At 47.5% G+C, this 22,271-nt stretch overlaps 1 protein-coding gene across 1 annotated transcript; it reads right to left on the bottom strand.

The window, feature by feature from the left end:
• Positions 1-428: 428 nt before the first annotated feature.
• Positions 429-20,863, bottom strand: ISOC1 (isochorismatase domain containing 1). The gene is made up of 5 exons (XM_084881440.1): positions 20,487-20,863; positions 9,682-9,801; positions 9,350-9,553; positions 6,982-7,098; positions 429-1,635 (listed from the first exon to the last, which is right to left on the bottom strand). The coding sequence occupies exons 1-5, from the start codon at positions 20,790-20,792 to the stop codon at positions 1,489-1,491; spliced, it is 894 nt and encodes a 297-aa protein (XP_084737566.1). The 5' UTR covers positions 20,793-20,863; the 3' UTR covers positions 429-1,488.
• Between the last annotated feature and the right edge of the window lie 1,408 nt (positions 20,864-22,271).

The raw sequence follows: 22,271 nt of genomic DNA, 5'->3' as shown, positions 1-22,271 counted from the left end.
TCAACCCAGACCTCCTGAGCCAGAGTCAGCCTTTGAACAAGATCCCCAAGTGATTGGCACTCATATTGAAGTTTGAAAAGCACTACATCAAATTTATTAAGAACTACTTTAAAATGTGGAGGGATCTCTGATTCTTCTTTTTGACACACGAGGCTGCTGAAAAGAAAAAACTGAAACACACCCACAAGAACTGTGAGGTTGTTGTCTGTTACCATTGACAAAACAAACCAACCCTCCACTGCTCCTAAACCACGAAGACGGCCCGGCAGCAAAACCTCTGCAAAGGATTTTCCTTCTTTGAACATTCTCAGAATGATAAATGGCAACATTTATACATTATATTCTACCTTTAAGTAAGTAGTAGAATGCCTGGAATAGTACTCAGAGAGCTGTGTGGTGGGGAACACAATAATTTCATTCACATAATATATTTTCTTCAATTACTTTAATATAAAAGACAGCAATGATCCATAGTTCACATAATACTTAAAAAAAGTTTCAAAACCCTTTGCTAGTTATTTAACGAAAATAAATTTATCGAAGGATAGCAATGACTACAAAATTAATACTACCAAATTGTTACTGGTACCTATATAAGTGGAGGGTAAGTGGCAAAATATCAAACAAAAATATGAACATTTGAGAACTACATTTTTATCCAGCCTTTAACTTTTTGCTAAATCTTATACATATTAGAAGATATATTTGATATTTTTGTAAAGATAGTCAGCTAAGGTAATACCTCAATGATTTAAAAACAGCCCTCCAGTGACATTGCAAATCATCCCATCTGTTTACAAAATTAAAACAATGACCCAACGAGTCTAACTAGGAAAAGACTCAATTAAAAAAAAGAGAACATTGACAGAGAATTAGTGATGGTGACCAGAATAAGAAAATTAGCATAAACATGAAAGATATATAATTACCCAACCTAATTCCATCTGGTTAGATGAATGCAACTCAGTCAGCACACTGACTGCATTATGAGGGGAGGGGATACCATGAATCAGAGACCTGCTTTTAAATCTCACGTGAGAATCCTATTTCAACCAATTTGTAAAGTAAAAGCACTGAGTCCACATTAAAGCCTTCACATATGTGTTACAATAATACAAAAGTCAAACTACTGCCAACACAGCGTTTTCTCTGCAGTGCACAACATAAGAAAACTTCACGAGTGTGCACTCCTGAGCTATGACCAATGTACACAGTATAGACAAAACAGGCACCTCTATTATATATATTTTTTAAATAAATAAGGGCACGTCAAGAAGAAGAAAAGAAGATCAGCAGCACCTGAAGCCTTTGACATTGGTAACTAAATGCTGGTACCCAAATGTTAGACCATTTTTACTAGGTTTTACTAAGAGGCGCAAAAAAAGAGCCAGTATTTGACTTAACATTTTAATTCTAGTAGAGACAAGGGCTTGTCGGGTCACAGCCCTGGCCCCTGATGGTGGGTGGCACGCCAGTCCTTCAAAGGCCCTAGACTTTGGAAAGCAGGCCCGACTCCGGAGCACTCGCCTTGATCAGATTCTGGACTTCCTTGAACTTCGGATGGTCTTTGTCAGCCACCAGCTGCAGCAGAACGGCCTCACTGGTCGTCACTATGATCCCAGTCCGAGCAAGGCGCTTTAGAGAGAGGAGAGATAAAGCACAAACACCAGGTTACAACAGCAGAAAGGATGCTGGGACACGGTAATTAGTATTCTCCATTAAATCCATGGTCCTTAGCTATCCTATCGAATTCAGTGACGGGGGCAGACTTCAAACTAACCACACCACAAGCCCACCGTGATTATTCTCGATATTGGCACTACAGGCTAGAAGCAAGTGAAAGAACACAGCCCATGTTTTGCCCAGGATAGATGGGAAATCAAGGCTGTAAAACAGTGAGTCTCACTTACCTTTTCTGTCCACAAACATGTGACGGATAGCATGTGTGTCCTCCCACTAAGTAAGAAAGGACAGGCGGTGGGAGAGCCTCAGGTTTCGTTTAAGAATGTGCCCCCCCTGGCCCTAGCTCGGTTGGCTCAGTGGATAGAGCATCGGCCTGGGGACTGAAGAGTCCCGGGTTCAATTCCAGTCAAGGGCACATGCCTGAACTGTGGGCTTGATCCCCAGTGGGGATATGCAGGAGGTAGCTGATCAGAAATTCTCTCTCATCATTGATGTTTCAGTCTCTCCCTCCCTCTCTGAAATCAACAAAAATATATTAAAAAAAGAATGTGCCCCTCATGACAATGGACCCACCACCACTGCCATCATCATTAACACGTTAATGATGTTAACTACATCATTAACTACAGCATAAAAGTTAAGATTGTGTAAATTCACTGACAGGTCAAAGAGTCCTTGCCAAACCGCTCCAGTGGAATCACGGAAGAAAACTAAGGACGGAAATGTAAGGAAAGGAAGGAGGGAGAGCGTGGAGAGGTGGGGAGAGAAAAGAGGGAGGGAGGAAGGCAAACAGGGGAAAGTGGAGGGAATGACGGGGAGGAGGGGGAAGGGAAAAGGGAGGTGAGAAGAGAATTCTGGAGTAAAGATTCATTGTTTGGATGTACTTGTTATCCGAAACCCAAGGCAACCAACCAAACCAACAAAAAACCAAACAAACAGCAAAACAACGGACCCACGGTTATCCCCAGAAACATCTGATGTGAGGACCATGGAGATGAGGTGAGAGAAAAACTCCCAGGCAAGCCTCTCATCGGAAAGGAGTTGCTCTTTAGATTCCGCATGTGAGCGACTCCTGGAAATCTAATGAACATAAACTGATGAACAAAAATAGATCTGAGACATAGAAGCACCAAGCAGACTGTCAAACCTCAGAGGGAAGGCAGGAGAGGGTGGGGGGTTGGGAGAGATCAACCAACGACCTTGTTATGAATACATGAATATGCATATATTCACAATCCTGGAACACAGACAGCAGGGTGGTGAAGGCCTGGGCTGGGGGGCGGGGGCAGGCTGGGAGAGGTCAATGGCGGGGGGGGGGGGGAGGGGGGCGCCGCTGGGGGGTAAAGAGGACATTTGTAATATTTTCAACAATAAAGATTAAATATAATAATTGATAATAATTAAAATGTAATATGCTAATTAGATCGGATGACTTTCCCAACGAAGCTGAGGTGACCGAGACTGAGGTGGAGGTGGCTGCCATGGCAGGCGGGGGCCAAGGCAGAGGCGGTGGGGGACCAATCCCCTTGCACAAATTTGGTGCATCAGGCCGGAAGGAAGGAAGGAAGGAGGGAGTTGCTTGAATAGCCAGACAGCCCTGTAAAGGGAAAGTAAATCCTCCTTCAGATCCGCAGGCCCTCCCTTCCCACCGGCACGCTCCTGCTCTTCACCCCGAAGATGCAGGCGGAAGAGCCACAGCCTGCTTATGAGAGAACAGGCCTGGGCTCGGGAGCCGGGACGGAGGGCGTGCAGGGCAGAGGACCAGAACTCTGGGAGAAAAGACAGCAGGGACGAAAGGAGGAAAGAGGAAGCACAAAGCGAGGTGCCGGTGCCCCTGGCGCTGGGATAAACGCCAGAGGGGCGTGAGCTCTGGGTGTTTCCAGCACCTCTGGGAATGCCTTTCCTCCTTGCTTTTCCGTCCTCTAACATCTCCACACCTGCAGGACTCTCACAGGACTGTGTGCCTGCTTCGGGCAGAAGGGCTGGGAGAACACGCAGGACTAGCTGCAGCCCAGCCGTGTGTCCAGGCGTTCAAACCCCGCCAGTGCCCTCCCCGCCGGCCGGCCGTGCTGCCTGTCTTACCCTGTGGCATCAGCGGACTTCCAGCGTTCAGCCTGGATCTGAGTCACACACACTCAATGTCAGGGAAGGTGCTTTAGAAAATCCCACATGCCAGCAAAAGGGAGCTGTCACCCATCCCTCCAGTTCCTCAGTGAGGCAGGAAGGACAGAGAGCTGTGCCCAGGTCCGAGGAAGAGACCGGCTGTCCCAGGGAGAAGCCAGCGCTCCCCAGCGCTCTGCGGACCCGGCCTGGTCCCCTCAGCAGCCTTCAGAGATGCCGAGCGTCAGTCGGCCACCGTGGTGGGGGAGGCCGGGAGCTCCAGGCAGACCCACTACAGCCTATACGACCTTACGGCCACTATGGACTGGCTTCAAAAATAATCAAGCCTAGAACCCGTGCAGGGGAAGCGTGACCGGTGGACCTTCGCACGGCACCTGCCCGACCGCAGCCTGGACGGGGAGGGAGCCACGGCGGCTTTTCCAGACCCTGGCGGGCTCCTCTCGCCACCCTGAGCTACAGGACACCCGCAGGGCTGGTCCCAAACCGCTTCCGTTCCTGGCTTTAGAAGGCAGTGGAAACGCCAGGTGTACTGACCGCACACGGGGACATGGTAACAGGTTACCCGTGCAGCATCCGTCCAACCAGGCCAGAGGGATGGTTAGTCTGGCCCACCGCCCGAGAAATGCAAGAGCACAAACCCATGATGGCTCTAAGAGAGGACAGGGTGTGGGGGCTGGGTGTGTGTGTGTGTGTGTGAAGCAAATCCATTAAATTTCCAAGCAACACTAACGACTCCCCAGAAGCACAAGGACATGAACTTCAGGAGAGTGCTTTATTCCATTTCACTCTGCACTTACTCTACAGCTGTTAGTGAAAAGCAACAAGGCCTGCTAGGTGGCAGGCGCTCCAAGAGCTTTGCTGAGTAAAGCTCCCAGCACAGACCCTGGCACAGGAACTGCCGTGATGGCAGCTATAAACTTCATGAGCGTCATGACCTTGTCAGGCAGTACGGGTGGTCTCAGGAGTTATCTCCAGGAGCTGGGTTCTAAAGGAACCGAGAAGGGGAGCTGGCGGGTTGCTGTTTAACTTTCAGGGTCATAAAATAGAGGAGAAAATGTAACGTTTCTCTCAATAACTCAGGGACAAACTAAGACAGTTCCACAGCGATTCCAGACTTAGCAGAAATGTGGCGTGGCTCCCCTCTCCCCGTCTGCCCTGATTCTGTTTTCCCTTTCAACCTCAACGCCTTAACTCAACGCTGGCTGCTTCAGGCTCTTCCCAGTCCACCCTGGACTATATTCTCTTCTCTCCTCCTAAGAACTTCTCAGGACTAGTCCCTTCTGGGTCTTGCAAGCTAATACATTTCTGGTAAGACTAACCTCAGGAAGACAACAAATAATAACAATAAGAATAGAAGCAGCAGCTATCATGTGTGATTACAGTGTCAGACACGGTATTAAGTGCTACCAACACATTATCTCATTTGATCCTCCCCAAACCCTCCCAGGTAGTGAATGTCACTTCCCTTTCGCCGGTGAGCAATCTGAGGCACAGATATTAGATAACAAATTTACAAAACGCCAGAACCTGCATTCACACCCACATGAACCCTCCCCGGGGTGGACCCCTCCTCACTGAGATCACAGGTCGCCTCTCAAGGAATGCGATTCCGATGATAAAAAGCTAAGATTTTATTTTGAGTCTTGGGAGAAGACGGGATTGCCAACAATAACCATCTTCTATAATAAATGCCATAATAAAGACACGTCTAAAAAACTAACACGACAGTAGAACAAACGTCCTTGAACTATCTTTATAAACAAGGAAGATTTGTGCTCCTTGTATGCTTTTAGCTTTCACTTCCTTGGAAACACTTCAAGTTCCAGAACCCAGCACTCCCAGGAAGATGAATTATCCGCCGAGGAGCGGAGCGGCTGGCTGGGCAGCAAGGATCTGGCGGTGGGAGTGATAAACTCATTATTAAAACCCGAAATGTGGAAGGTGATGAACTCCCGGCTGTAAAAGCAGCTTAAAGATCTTTGCTGAGGTGGGGAAAAGCAACACTTAGTACCTTAGGTACCAGGGAACCCAACAGTCCAAATGGACTTAAAAATATTTAACCAAAACCAATACACCTGCTTCCACCCATAATCTCCAAACAGAATCCACTGCGGCAGGAATAAAACAGAGGAGGGATGGCCAACCAGGACCGTAAACAAATGCTGTTCCCTACCTGCTCTCCACCAGTCCTCCCCACTGACTCCTCTCCTTTCCACCCCGGATTCCTCCTCATTTCCCCTCCTCACCCCCAGGGAACGCGGCAGGCTAAAAAGAGGACAGCCATCCTACAGAGAAAGTGGTTCATAGGCCATCCGTTAAAGAACTCAGCAACTCAACCTACATGTACATTACTCTAAAAGCATTATAGGGTTAGAATCACACACACACACACACACACACACACACACACACACACACGGAATGAATCTTCACAATATGGAGGGAATATTTCAAAGGACGATGAGGCACATCTTGACACCCTAGTCAGAGAACCACGATACACCGCACGTGAGTGGTATGCAGTCAGGGACAGGCCTCCGAGTCCCAGAAATTCCGTCTGAGGAAACCTCCCATGAGGCTGAACCAGGCTTAGGCCCACTACGCCCTCGGTTTGGCTAAATTAGGGGTGTCGAACTCAATCAGAGAAGGGGCCAAAATCTAAAATCCAGCCTAAATCGAGGGCCGAATGGTTTACTGAACAGTCATAAACTGACAATGTCATAAACTGACAGCGGAGTGCAGTGATGACAGCGCGGTGCGGGCCACATTGCAAGGCCTGGCGGGCTGGATTTGGCTCGCGGGCCTTGTGTTTGACACGTGGGCTAAATCCCGGGTGAGTTAAACCTAGGCGAGCTGTTTTTAATTGGCAAATCTCCAAATGGTTCCGGTTCGGCTTACTGGAATTTCTCCCAGTTCATGCACAAATCTCCAGCAAAGTTATGACAAAAGACATCGAGGAGCTCTTGGCGTCACTAGTTATCTAGATCCAAGGAGGCAGCGGCTATAAAATAGGCTACGGGGGTGAGATCGAAAGGTCTCTGGAAACCAAGGAGCGCGGTCCTGCCTGCCCACGCTCACGTCGCAGAGGCACACCCTGCATTGTTGTCAAATACTCAGTGCTCTTCACACTGATCTGGGAAACTCGGTAAATGACTTGTTCTGCTGCAGGACAATTACCTCGAGAGCAAACATCCTGTCCATCATGCTTCTCGATGAGGTGGCGTCAGCAACTATATGAACCTCAATACCTCGGCCGACCAGCTCCAGGGCTGTTTGTTGGATGCACACGTGCGTCTAGGAAGAAAGTAAGAATCATATGTAAAGTCTTTTGCAAATGTGCAACCGCACGATGAGGCAGGAAGGGCACGGCAGGTCTAATGACCTCGTCCTAACCTAGTTTCGCCTCCAACCTGCTAGGTAACCTTGAGCTTAAACAGCATCTCTGGTGTAGTTTCCTCTTTGTAACGTCAGGGACTGGATTCCTTCGACGTTCCTCCTACGGGGATCCTTGATCACATTCTTAGAGCTCTGTGAGGCTTTGTTAAAAGGTTTTCCTCTGTCACCTGGGTGACCTTCCAACAGCTGACTGCCACCACCCGGTTTTGATGCCACTCACAATTTTAAAAAAATATATATATATTTTATTGAATTCTTACAGAGAGGAAGGGAGAAGGATAGAAAGCTAGAAACGTCGATGAGAGAGAATCATCGACCAGCTGCCTCCTGCACACACCCTACAGGGGATGTGCCCGCAACCAATATATATGCCCTTGACCGGAATCGAACCCGGGACCTTTCAGTCTGCAGGCCGACGCTCTATCCACTGAGCCAAACCAGTTTCGGCCACAATTGGGTTTATTTCTGAATCCACACCAAGTGCCCAATACAAAGAGTGAGTCTGCAGCACTGCAGACAGAGAAAGCAACGGGAGAACTGAGTTGTTACAAGGCGCCCGGAGTGAAGGTAGGCCAGGATAAAAATAACTCGTGACACCAGCAAACAGCACCCGGTGTCCCAGCAAACGGATGATGCAGGTTCCATCTTTCCACGCACTAACTTGTAACAAATCGCTAGTGGGAAACATAAAGTAAAAACATGCTCCAACCACAGCTGGATTATACAACGATGAGAGCAGATTCCAATAGTGCCACAAGGCCAGCCTTATCTTTACACGACAAGAGAGTTTTGGAGAATTATCAGCTGACAGCTCAGCTCACGGCAATTAGCACCAGAGGAGTGCTCAAAGATCATCCTCATTAGGCACGAGGTCTCATGACGATGAACGAGCAAAAAAAAAAAAAGTGCAAAAGTCAGCAACAGCATCTGGCGTGACATGTATACAAAAAGGCTTCCTCTATATTTGTCTTAAGATATTTATTTTTTATTTTTTTAAATATATTTTATTGATTTTCCACAGAGAGGAAGGAAGAGGGATAGAGAGCTAGAAACGCCAATGAGAGAGAAACATCAACCAGCTGCCTCCTGCACACCCCCTGCTGGGGATGTGCCCGCAAACAACGCACATGCCCTTGACCAGAATCGAACCTGGGACCTTTCAGTCCGCAGACCGACGCTCTATCCACTGAGCCAAACCGGTTTCGGCTGTCTTAAGATATTTAAACGTACATCGAAACCCGAGACTACACCTTTCTACTGTTAAAACTTACCACTATGAAACTAAACATTAAACTAATCTTTTCTGGATTTCATTGTTTTTAAAGTAACTTTAAATTAAGTTCAATGGTTGTTGAAAAGCTATGAGTAAACACTTATATTCTAATTGTACAAAGAAAAACAAATCAAACAAAAAAATCATTTTAATCAGCATTAGGAATCCATGAATATTTTTTTTTTTCCCCTTTAAAAAGATATGTACATGCCCTAGTTGGTTTGGCTTGATAGAGCGTTGAGCTGCAAACTGAAGGGTCCCAGGTTCGATTCTGGTCAAGGGCACATGCCCAGGTTGTGAGCTTGACGCCCCAATGGGGGACTTGCAAGAGACAGCCGATCCATGATTCTCTCTCATCATGGATGTTTCTATCTCTCTCTCCCTCTTCCTTCCTCTCTGAAATCGATACAAATATATTTTAAAAGAAGGTATGTGCACGTTTGAAATGTGAATGACAATGAACTACATGACTTCTAAGGTTTTTCTAAAGCAAAATTATGACCCAAGGTGAAACCCTACAACATAAAAATAATGCCTTTAGTGAAAATGTGCTCCGGAAGTAATGGTAAAAGTAAAAGCCCAAGAATTTATCAACCTAGATTGCAATCTAGCTCCATCCCTTAATGTTATACAGCATCTGTGATTTAGTTTCCTCACCTATAATATGGGGAGTACTTAGCTGAGAGGGTTGCTATGGGAGTTTAATGAATTAACATATAAAGTGTTCAGATTAGTGCCATGCAAAGAGTAAACACTTAATACGCGGTGGCTATTTTTCATCAGGATTACCTCCTACATGGTATTCTATATACAAAAATGCATTCTGGAATCAAGTTTTCTGAAAATAAGATCCAAAACGTAACAAAAAGTACTTACTTCTACTCCAAATAACACAACACTCCTGACTCCAGGAATCTCTGCTAAGGCCGCTTCTACCTCTGGTAACACCATTGAAAACTTGGTCTTTGGAAGTACCAGCTTTACACCCGTTAGATCGATTTCTTGAACAGTGCTTCCAAGGCCTTTAGGGTACTGCTCTGTTACAATGACTGGAATTCCTAAAATCCGGGCCCCTTGCAACTGAAAAGAAACCACACAAACAAACAAACAAACAAACAAAAAACCCCACAAAGATAATTAGTAATACGCATATATAGATATGAATGTACATCATACTTTAGTAAATTGGAAAGAAGAAGCAAACGTACCAATCTTTGTCCCACACTAATAATATCCCCAAAATACTTGATGGCTGGTCGGAACCTTTCCTGCATATCACAGCAGAAAAACACGGTGCTTGACGGCGTCAGATTTCCCAGGGTGGTGAGCTGAGGAAGAAAAGAAAGACTCATTATCCGATGACATTTATTTTCCGTGGAGGTCAATAAAAGAAGAAAATGTTTCTACTGTTTGATCCACTAAGTCAATTTCTTCAACTATTGCCCAAAAGAAAGGATCTAAACTACAGGGGGGAAAAATTATCCACAAAGATTTTCAGTGAACGGCTTTTAATAGTGAAAATTAGCAATAAACCTGGCCAATAATGCAGACATGATTTCACAAATGTTAACATTAAGATGACAAAACATTTTTTAGCCAAATAAAATAGCATTCTATCTAATAAAGAGGGAATATGCTAATTGACAATTACACCCTCACAAAGTTGGCAGTGCCCACAACCAATAAAGAGGGAATATGCTAATTGACTGTCACGCCCTCACAAGATGGTGCACCCATAGCCACAAGATGGCAGAGCCCAGTCCCCCCAGCCCCATCTCATCCAGCGTCAGTCCCCCAGTTAGACATCTCCCGAGGGAGTGCAGGCAGGGCTGAGGGATGTATGTATATTTCAAAAATGTGTACCACCTAAGAAGAAATGCTTATAATCTAATGTTAATTTTAAAAACAGAGCACAGTTCAATAGTATTTCAATAATGTTAAAGTGTGAATAAGAAGTAGAAGCAGACCTTGCTGGGTAACTCAGAGCGCTGTCCCCATAAATTTGATGTCTGCATTTTAAAACATATTTATCAAAATTAGAGGCATCAGGTTCGATCGCTGGCATAAATAAGTGGAGCAACAAACTGATGCTTCTCTCTCTGTCTCTAAAATCAAGAAATAAGATATTTTTTAAAAGTAGAAGCAAATATATAAAAATAAGAAGTGGTTATATATAGAGTGTCCTCAAAAATGTATACACACACTTTGAATAATTATAAAGGCAGTGCTTATTAAAATACATTTCATTTTAAAAATTGAGCTATCAGCTGTTAAAAGTATGCATATATTTTTTGGGAATACCCTGTAGTTAGGGGCATTAGTAATATTTCCTCTTTATACCTTTTTCATAATTTCCAAGTGCTATTTAAAAACATTTTCTGAATGCTATTTAAAAAGTATGTATTACTTTTATAATAAAAACAAACATTACAACAATAAAGAACTTAAAGTTGATGATGGCATTGCTTACAAGTACAAAGTAAAATTGAAAATAACTTGTAATAGAGACTATGGAACATAAAACTAAAAAAAGAAGACAGATACAAACCCAGAATTATTGCCTGTCATCAAGACAGAAATATTTTGATGCTATTATTAAGAATAACTTACAAGTTCACAAAAAGGCAATAAAATGATGCCAACCACAACACCAATACTAAATGGACAGACATAAATTTGATGTCTGCATTTTAAAACCTATTTATCAAAATTGGAGGCTCCAATGACACGATGAAAATTGGGTATCAGGTTACCAGGCTTTGCATTGCTGTAGTTGGTCTATTCTAACTTGGGCCCAATATGAGTTTACCAAGAAGTGAAAACCACTACCGAATATAAGAATTTAACCAACTGGATTCTTAAAAGTCCATGGTGGTTTTCTTTCCACCTTCTCAAATTACAGAAAGCTATGTAAAGCATTCAGTCTGGTCCTGAATGAACCCACACCACGATTCTTCTAGCCACCCCGCTAATTAACCTGTTTTGCTTTCTCTAAAATCAAGCCCCGATGATAATCCTCTCTAATAAAAGACAAACATGCAAACTGACCATACCTTCACAATGCCCACAAGCCACACCCACCAGCCAAATCAGGGCGAGTATGCAAATTAACCCGACCAACGTGGTGGTTAATTTGCACATCCAGGCCAGAGCGAAGACTGATGGTGTAGAAAGAAGCCAAGTGCTGCAGAAGGGAGCGAAGCTTCGGAGAATCAAGCCAGCGGGGCGGCGGAGAAGGAAGGGAAGCAGGCGGGCCGGGGAGAAGGGAGAGAAGCCGGCGGGGGTGGGGGTGGGGGAGGGGGGGCAGCGGAGACCGCAGCAGGAAGCCCTGTTGCAGGAATCTTTCTGCAAGGGGCATCTACCCTGTTTCCCCGGAAATAAGACAGTGTCTTATATTAGTTTTTTCTCCCAGAGTTGCTCTCGGTCTTATTTTCAGGGGATGTCTTATCTTTCCATGCGCCAGGTCTTATTTTCGGAGGATGTCTTATTTTCGGGGAAACACGGTGGTTACTAATAATCTTCTGCAGGAACCTGTGTCTCCATCACACAGTGGTAGCTGCACCAACTGTCGGTTTAGGCCTACTGCCCAAAATTTGTGCACAGGATGAGAGGAAGGTTCCCCTCAGCCCAGCCCGCACCCTCTCACAACCTGGGGCTGCTGGTTCCTAACTGCTAACCTGCCTGTCTGTCCGATCGCCCCTAACTGCCCCCTCCCCCCCACCGGCCTGGTCACTCCCAACTGCCCCCCCCTCCCCACGGGCCAGCCACCTAACTGCCTCCCCCGCCGGCTTGGTTGTCCCCAGTTGCCTCCCTCTGGCTGACTGAGAGCAGCAAGAAGTGACAGCTGACCGAGATAAGCGTCAACGCACAATACGAGCAGATCAAAACTCAACTCCCCCCACAATCTAGACCTCTAGTGAAGGAACAGCAAGCCGTATAAAACTTACAAACTGGGATAATGCCATGTTATCACACACATTAAAAAAAATGTTAAATTATATAACATTTTGGGACTGTAATATAAAATGGTCAAAATATTAAAAAAAAATTTTGATACTTGAAGAAATAAAATCTTTCCTACCCGGAAATCCTATATATTCAGAGCTGTGATCTCATGGGGTTCCTGATACCTGGTGCTTCCCTGTACCTCATCTCTGTGGTGGGTGTCCTGCTCTGGGCAGGGACCACATTAGGTGTATGTCACATTAGACACAGGTTGAGGAGGTCAGAAAATGCAGCCCTAAAATCCTCACTGCCCGGAAAAACCTTTCTAGTTCAGGAACGCATCCTCTATAAACGTTCAGTAAACAAAGAAAGAAGCCAGAGAGATAAGGTGGCAAGGCACATTTTTTTTTATTTATTTTTTTTTATGCAGAGATGACTGGTTATAATTTAGTGAACCAAAAATGCCTAGATAGTCTCCTCTCCAGGGGTTGGAATTTAACTCCCAACATATCCTTGAATGTGGCCTGCATTTATTAATTCACTTTCTCAGAGTATAGAATAGGGAAGAGGGTAACTTTATAGTGGAAAATCCTGGCTAACACTGCCTGAAATAGATTAAGATGAAGGTAACCCCCTGTCTAGGGTGGCTCAGTGGTTGAGCATTGACCTATGAACCAGGTCAGTTGGATTCCTAGCCAGGGCACATGCCCAGATTGAGGGCTTGATCCCAGTGTGGGACATGAGGAGGCAGCCGATCAATGATTCTCTCTCATCACTGATGTTTCTCTCTCTCTCTCCTTCTCCCTTCCTTTCTGAAATCAATAAAAAATATATTTTATTTTATTTTATTTATTTATTTATTTAAAAATATATTTTATTGATTTATTGATTTTACACAGAGAGGAATTGAGAGGGATAGAGAGTTAGAAACGTCGATGAGAGAGAAATACCGACCAGCTGCCTCCTGCACACCCCCAACTGGGGATGTGCCCGCAACCAACGTACATGCCCTTGACCGGAATCGAACCCGGGACCTTTCAGTCCGCAGGCCGACACTCTATCCACTGAGCCAAACCGGTCCCGGCAGAAATCAATAAAAAATATATTTTAAAAAATACAATTTTTTTAACCAATGATGTTATGTTGATGGTATGTAGCTTTCATATAACGTGAGAATGACTTTCATAATCTTCCTCTCAAAATCCCACAACTGCAGTCTAAGCATGAGAAAAAAATCAGATGAATTCAATGTGAGGTGCATTCTATCAAATTATTTGGCCAGGACTCCTCAACACTGTCAAGATCATCAAACACAATGGACGTCTGGGAAGCTGTCAGAGCCCAGAGGAGCCTGCGGAGACATGGCAACCAAATGTAATTAGGATCCTGGATCGGATCCTGGAACAGAAAAGGGCATTAGGGAGAAGCTGGTGAAATCTGAACGAAGTGTGGAGCTCAGTTAATAAGAATGTACTCACGTTGGTTCCAAATATGCCACAGCAATGGGGGGAAGCTAGATACAGGTCTACAGGAACTCTCTGTGCTCTCTTCGCTTTAAATCTAACACTATTCTAAAATAAAAAGTTTGTTTAAAAAAAAAATGGTTTCCCTAGGCCCGTGGCTGGCAAACTGCGGCTCTCGAGCCACATGCGGCTCTTTGGCCCCTTGAGTGTGGCTCTTCCACAAAATACCACGGCCTGGGCGAGTCTATTTTGAAGAAGTGGCATTAGAAGAAGTTTAAGTTTAAAAAATTTGGCTCTCCAAAGAAATTTCAATCGTTGTAATGTTGATGTTTGACTAATGAGTCTGCCAACCACTGCCCTAAGCTCTGGTAGGTAGGGGGAAAAGATGCCACTTTATGAATAACCTCCATACTTTACAAGCCAAGAAAGAGGCTGTGAGGATACAAATAAAACAAATCAAACCAATCCAACTCAAACCAACCCCCCAAGCCCTCAAATCCACATAAATTCCAAAAGCTATTGTTAAATTACACATTGACTTTATAATTCAGGGACTTCTTACCTTGATTCATGAATTTCTCTTAAAACCAACTAAAAATAGTGCTCATATGCCCAGCTGGAGTGGCTTGGTGGTTGAGTGCTGACCTATGAGCCAGGAGGTCATGGTTTGATCCCTGGTCAGAGCACATGCCCAGGTTGTGGGCTTGATCCTCAGTGGGGGACATGCATGAGGCAGCTGATCAATTATTTTCTCTCATCATTGATGTTTCTATCTCCCTCTCCCTCTTTGAAATCAATAAAAATATTAAAAAGTGAATAAATAAAAATATTGTTCTTAGTCAAACATTTACATGTTGCAACCACAAGATAGCAAAATAAAAGTGGATTTGACCAAAGGCCATCACAGTAAAAGTGTAGCGATTACAGATGGATGCATATTCAAGAAGCATGAAGAAATCACATATAAAAATGTGTAGATACAGGCCTTCACATTTCTACATATATCCCTACAACATATACATTCAATAAATCAGATTTCAATACACACATTTAAATACAAAGAGCTGATCACAACCAACGGCTTCCTCAAGCTAGAATTTCAGAGATCATTTTCTAGTATACATTGTTTGTTCACTCTCTTAAGAACTGTCATAGCTGGGATTTAAAAGGCTCTTCATACCCCAGTCCCATTATTACCATTATCTTGACAGCACCTACCCTCCTTCACCAGCACATGGGCACTGACTGTTTTCTAACAACGGCTTGTTTGCCGGCTAGGAATCTGCCCCCCCGGGCCCGGCCCCTGGTCAGGAGGACAGGCACACACAGGGTGACTGACTGACTGGCCTTTCTCAGTGATGAGCTGTGCGCCGCTCTGTCCTCTCCTTAAAGCACTATGTGGCGACTATTATATGTTGAATTGTGTCCCCCCAAATTCATACGCTGAATCCCCAACCCCAGTATCTCAGAAAGTGACTTTCGTTGGATTGAAAATACGATTACTAGTTACGATGAGGTGGTATTGCTGGAGTAGGGGGGGTGCCTCGTCCAACATGACTGGCGTCCTTCTAAAAAGGGAGACATTCGGACAGAGAGGCCTTGTGAACCTGGAGGCAGGGATCAGGCCAAAGCCTGCCAACAAGTCAGCAAAAGCCAGGAGAGAGGCTTGGCACAGACTCCCCTTCACGGCCTCGGAAGCAATCCTGATCCATCCTCCAGAACTGAGAGAATAAACTGCCCTATAAGCCACTGAAGTCCGGGGTAACTGTCACAGCGCCCCCTAGCAAAGTACCGCAGTGAGTGCAGTTCCTGTCTTTGGGAAAGAGTCTAGTTTGGAATTGTAAATGTGTGCTTTAAAACATTCGGTGTCTTTCGCAGTCTCAGACTAGGCCTGATCTGCAGGGAGAGAGTCCGGAGGGGGCGTGGGACCTCGTTACCTCACCGGCGGGGTTCCCAAGGCGCCGGTACCGGGCCGCAGCGGGACCTCGCCCCCACACGCACTCCCCCAGACCAGGCCTGTGTGATGTGACCCCGGTGACCGGCTCCCTACACGGCACACCCTGTGGATTAAATCTGAGTCCAGATCTCAGTTCCTCTCATTTCAAATCCACTGCCATCTCCAAATCTGTAACAAAGCAAGAAAAATAGTACCTACCTCATATGGCTAGTTCAAGGATTACACGAGCTTCATGTAATCAATCAATAACTGCCTTAGGCTATTGGGAGGTCCCTCTCTTAGAAAACACACTACACTCTGAAATTCAGCACATTCAAAAACCTTTTTCTGTAACGAGGTTAAAAACATCGTTATTAAGCTACCTTAAGAAACACACACACACACACACACACACACACACACACACACACTAATATTGCCTAATTGGTTATGTTAACACAGTCTGCAGAATTAAGTAAATGATTCGTAAAGTGGGTTTCCCAATGTCACCAAAAGCCTTACCATTACATGAGCTGTTTCTGGCAAAACAGGTTTCTTTAAGACAGGCTGCAAAATAATTATTTCTACCTGCTCCTCCTACAGGCTCCCCTGGTAAACGTTCCCGAATCAAAAACCGCACCTTCAGCCCAGCCAGTCCCTCTGCCTCACAGCCCTGCCTCCACTCCCCGCCCTGAGCCCTGAGGCCTGTGCTCTCGCCTGGCTATAGTGCCCACGGCCTGTGCAGGAGGATAACAGGAGGAATAACTTCCAAGAAAGTGAAAGCCGGAGCTGACTCCCTTCCCAACTGCCCGCCTCAGGGAAAGGTCAGAATAACCTTCCCGGGATCTATCGGCCCACACGGAGCCCGGCCGCCCCTGCTGGTGCTGAGGCACAGCCCCCCAGGCCCACTCCTTCCCCCTCCGCTGGCTCTGCCCGCCCGGCCACAGGCGGGGACACACACGGTGCTGGAGGGAGAGCAAATTCATGGGCGTTCGCAGAGAGGGATGCTTCTGGTAGTTAAAACTAGGGAAAATTTAATTCTGGAAAATTAAAACTTCTAAGTAAAAAAAAAATGACCTAAATTCCCACTGCATCATCCTGCCCCTTACATTTCTTCCCCCAAGTCCCACAAGGCCTCGGACTTCAAACATACTGGCAAGGCTACAGACACATACACCATGCTCGAAACAAGAGCTGTCTCCCGCTACCTGTGACTGGACATTTCAGAAAGGATGACCCTAAAGCCTAATATTGGCAAAGGGGGTCTTACAGATCAGCCCCCATAACACCGCTCAGCAAGCACGGTGCTGACCGTGTGGCACAGGCAACGGCAGTCAGAACAAGCAGGAAAGCAAACGCAAAGCCCTCTGTAAGTGGAGAAAACATTCTAGAATGAATAGTGTATGAGCCAGGGCCATGGAGCTGGCAGGCCTATGTCTGGAGAAATAACAAGTCCATTGGTTAGGCAGCGACCTACATACGGCCAGAGTTACGCTCTCGGTCCCGCCTCCGGGAGAAGGACGGGGCCTGCCCTCCAGGAGCACGGCCCCTGGAGCCTCCCTCAGTGACCGGCCTCTCCTCCTCAGAACAACAAACGCATCAAAACGAACGACAGCACACGCTCACGTCTGTGGCTTGCTCTCTATTCTGCTTTGTATTTTCATGAAGCATAAAAAGAGAACGGGAATGCTATGGCCAGCCATAAGGGAGGACCTTCACCATCACCATGAACCTTAAGCAAGTCCCTGCATGCTCTGCTCTTTGGCAAAATGAAAAGCGTTACATTAGGTAAGGAACAGCGATTGGGCCTTACTTGTGTCTACATTCACTGTGCCAGACAGTTACAGCTACCGATCAAATGTCTGTGGAATGAACTCTATGGTCTCATCCAGCATGAAATGTTCATGTCTCTAGGATTATACCACTGTGTTCCAAAAGATACATAAAATGGTTAGGAAAAGAAATATCTTAATTTTTCTTCTAAGCGTACACACACACACACACACACACACACACACACACACCATACCTCATATAGATCGAAATAGGTATCAGAATAGGTACATGAATATATGAGGGAAGTATGTGCGCATGTATGTATGTGTATATCTCTCCACATTCTCTATTCTCAAGGCACCTGTCTAAAGAAGTCAAATTATGATGATTACTAAAAGAAGATAAGTCTTTAATTATGAAAAATATATATGAAATATTTTGTAACAGATACTAAAGAATTCTTGGGCTATTTAGTGAAAAATCATTTTTCAAAGGATAAAATAGAGTTAGTACTATTATCAATATTTTAAACATAACCACAAAAAATTAACTATATGTTACCTCCTATACCAGGCAAAATATTTCAAAAGCCACAAGTGACCTGAATTACAAGACATTTCAAGTATACACATATAAGAATGTTTAATTAAAAAGAGTTGTCAGCCCTGCCCGGTGTTATACAATGGTTAGAGTGTCGGCAAACACACCAAATGGTCTCGGGTTCGATTCCTGGTCAAGGGCATGTTCCTGGGTTGCAAGTTCGATCCCTGGCTCCAGTTGGGGAGTGTGCAATGTGGGGGGCAACCAATGGGCGTGTCTCTCTCACATTGATGTTTCTTATTCTCTCTCTCTCCCTCCCACTGCCTCTAGAAATCAATGGAAAAAATATCCTCCTGTACTGAACCTTACAGATGGGGGGAGGCCCTAGTTTGGCATAACACCTTATTAGGTAACAGCCCACCCTCCGTTCCAACTACTACAGGAAACCATCACAAAAAGTCTGCATCCTCAGGGCAGCTCCAAGACCTCCTGTTAGAATCTGGACTCCCGCCTTCATTAATGGACTTGTCAAAGGGGCATCCAACTTCTTAGGTATTTTGGCAACAATAATCTAAACAGACAAGGAAGGCTGCAGAGAGGGGTCAGCCATGAAAACTCTTTTTAAAAAAATTTTTATATTTTAATTTTTAAAAATTTCTTTTTCCGTTACAGGTGTGACATACAATATTAGTTTCAGGGTACAACGTAGGGACTAGACAACGTAGTGACTGTTTCTTTAAAATGCCATGGAAACTCTCTAAGATGTAGAAACGGGGAGTAGTTACCACCCACAATCACAAGCCTCCCGCTCCCCCCGTGGACAGCGGCCCTGGGGGCCCACCTGCCCGGCTGCAGGCTCTGCGGGCCCACAGGGACCTCCAGCCTTCTCCTCTGAGCACAGGGACCTGGGGCAGCTCCCCGCTCCTGCTTAGGCGCTTCTGGCATAGGTGCTGGGGAGATGGAAGCAAGACCAAGTCCACAGCCGACTACAAGGGGGTGGGGTGGGGGGCGGGGAAACAGCTAGAGAAGGATCCGCAGAGAATGACACCTGAATATTAAAATGCCTTCTCCCCTGGAGCCCTGCATTTCTTTCCGTTTGGTCTTCCCAAGACATGGCCTACCACGTTTCTCCACGAAAGGAAACATGCTGATGGTGTCGTACTGAAACACACCTCCCATTTTTCTTTTCAAAAATACAAATCGTTCAGTGAATCTTCTGAGCATAAAAAGAGGACAGGAGACTGACCCGCTGTTGTATGAGTGTGGTTTTTTAAAAAACCCCACAAAAAAACATGCAAAAAGCTATAAAATAACCCTCAAGTATAATCACTTTCTGAGTCATCCTGAGCAGGAAATCATGGTCTTGCTAAAGTTGACATTTGAGAGGGCCGATCCCACACGGTTAATGCAGGCGATGCATGTGTCACCCGCAGATCCCCTGACAGGTACAGGAGGCGGCTGAGCTCAGGGTCAGTCCAGTGAGGCTGGGCAGGCTGCAGGTCAGGGGGCTGCAGGTCAGGGGGCTGCAGGTCAGGAGGCTGCAGGTCAGGGGGCTGCAGGTCAGGGGGCTGCAGGTCAGGGGGCTGCAGGTCAGGGGGCTGCAGGTCAGGAGCCTGCAGGTCAGGGGGCTGCAGGTCAGGGGGCTGCAGGTCAGGGGGCTGCAGGTCAGGAGGCTGCAGGTCAGGGGGCTGACAGCTGGGGCAGAGGAGCGGGAAGGTCTGACCCCTAAAGTTTGGTGTCTCCTCTCGTGGTGATCACAACTCCGGGAACAAACCCTAAGGCCAATACGCCCTACAATGTCTCCTCCTGCGCCCCAAATAAAACCCCAGCCGCCGCCGCCCAGCCCGGGGCTCCGCGGGAGGCTGGGACTCGCTCCCGCACACAGAGCGGCGGCGGGCGGCGAGGACCACACACGTGGGGGCGGTCGCGCGCCGGGAGGCCCCCGCCCCCGCCTGGCCGAGGGCGGCCGTGACCGTCACCTTTGCACAGGCACCTCCTCCGGGGCGTCCCCGCCGCCGGCCACAGCCACCGGCCCTCCCCGGGCGGCGGGGCGCAGGGCCGGGCTCCCGCGCGGCGCGGGCACCTGAGGAGCGCGGCGGGGCGCGGGGAGCCCGGAGCGGGAGCGGGGAGCCCGGAGCGGGAGCGGGGAGCCCGGAGCCCGGAGCGGGGAGCCCGGAGCCCGGAGCGGGGAGCCCGGGGCGGGCGCGGGGAGCCAGGCGCGGGGAGCCGGGCGCGGGGAGCGGGGAGCAGGGCGCGGGGAGCGGGGAGCCGGGCGCGGGGAGCGGGGAGCCGGGCGCGGGGAGCCCGGAGCCGGGAGCCGGGCGCCGGGAGCCCGGCGCGGGCGCGGACCCACCTGCACCTGCAGCGGCACGAGGCGCACCTTGCAGCGCTCGCTCACGGCGAAGCCCTTGGGCAGGTCCACGTACTGGCCCCACTCCTCGGCGAAGAGCTGCACCACGAATTTGCGGTGCATGTCGAGCTGGTCGCCGTACAGGCTGAGGAACTTCTGGATGAGCAGCTCGTAGCCGGCGCCGTGGGGCACGGCCGAGGGCCGCGCGAAGACCGAGAAGCAGAAGAGCACGGGGACCGAGCCCGACGGCGCCCCCGCGGGCCCGCCGCCGCCGCCGGGGAGCGCCGGCACCGCCGCCTCCGCCGCCATGTTCGTCCCCCGCGCGTCCGCCCGCCGCCAGGCCGCCGAGGCGCAGGCACCGCGGCCGCGCCCCGCCTCCCGCCCGCCGCCCGCCCGCTGCCGGAGGCGGAGGGGCGGGTCCTGGCGGCGGGCGCGCGCCCTCCTCCCGCGCCGGGCGGGGCGGACGCCGCTGGAGGCCGGGCGCGGGGTCCGGGGTGCGCGCGGGACCGCCCCCTCCGACTCGCGGTGGCTGCGGGGCGCAGCTCGGGGAGGAGATTGGGGCTCCCCTGCCACCCCGCTCCGCCCACTTGTGAACAGAGGTGTCTTCCGGAGCTCTGCAGCTGTGCTTTGGGGCACCGGGCTGCCCGGCTGAACCTGCTGCCTTACCTGTTGGCCTGGTGTAGAGACATGCAGTCCTATGACAGCACAATCTTTTTTTTTTTTTTTTTTTTTTTTAATATTTTGCAATTCCCAATCCAAGGTCTCCCGAAAAGTGGGTTGAGATAAAGGGAAGAGAGAAGGATAGAGTCAGAAACACTGGTGAGAGAGAAACATCGATCAGCTGCCTCCTGCACCCCCCCCCCCCCCTCACTGGGGATGTGCCCCCAACCAAGGTACATGCCCTTGACCGGAATCGAACCCCCAACCTTCTATCCACTGAGCCAAACCGGTTTTGGCAGCACAGTCATCTTAAACCAAGAGGGCAGATGGGTGATCAAAGAGCAGCGGAGTTTAACATGCTAATTTGGGGGCACCACAAGCTCAGAACTTCATGGTGTGTGTGTATGTGTGTGTGTGTGTGTGTGTGTGTGTGTGTGTGTGTGTGTTTGTGTGTGTGTTTTCCTTCAGTCCCATGGAACACAGTATCTCTAATAATGGATTGGAGACCTTGACCTACCTTTATCTCAACCCACTTTCCGGGAGACCTTGGATTGGGAATTGCAAAATATATAAACAGTTCAAGAGTGAAAATTAGGACTTTATATTGGAACTGAGAGTTGGTTTTTAAGCGAGTTAAAGCGATCGCCTTCAAATAAAATCATTCTCTGCCTTATTAACACTGCAAGGCACTCTATAATTTACTAGAATTAGAAAAGCACACATCATGAGCGAAGTTTCCTGAACTCCAGGCCGTGGGAAGATAGGCTCATGAGTCTAAACATAAAGTTAGATTTTAGGTATTAGGGGCTATTTGTTCTTTTATGGTAAAGTGATACCTTTTTAAGGCAGGGCTCCTCAGCAGGCATCGCTGACATTTGGAATGAATACTACTTTTTCCTGGGGACCTGTATGATGTGTTTGTAGAATGTTTTGCAGCACCCCTGGCCTGTATCCACTAGATGCCAGTAGCAACCTGCTCCTCCCTAGTCTTGACTGTAAAAAAAATGTTTCCAGATAATGACAAATATCCCCAGGGGCAAATTTGCCACTTGTCAAGAGCCACTGCTTTAAAGTAATGCTATGGCCGTCACTTGGTTTTTGGCTCATTTGTACCCAAGCTACTGAAAA

Source organism: Pipistrellus hanaki (genome assembly GCF_964339955.1).
Source record: "Pipistrellus hanaki genome assembly, chromosome: 4".
NCBI lineage: Eukaryota > Metazoa > Chordata > Mammalia > Chiroptera > Vespertilionidae > Pipistrellus > Pipistrellus hanaki.
Note: the sequence above shows the minus strand (reverse complement) of the source record. Positions and strands in the feature narration are given on the sequence as shown.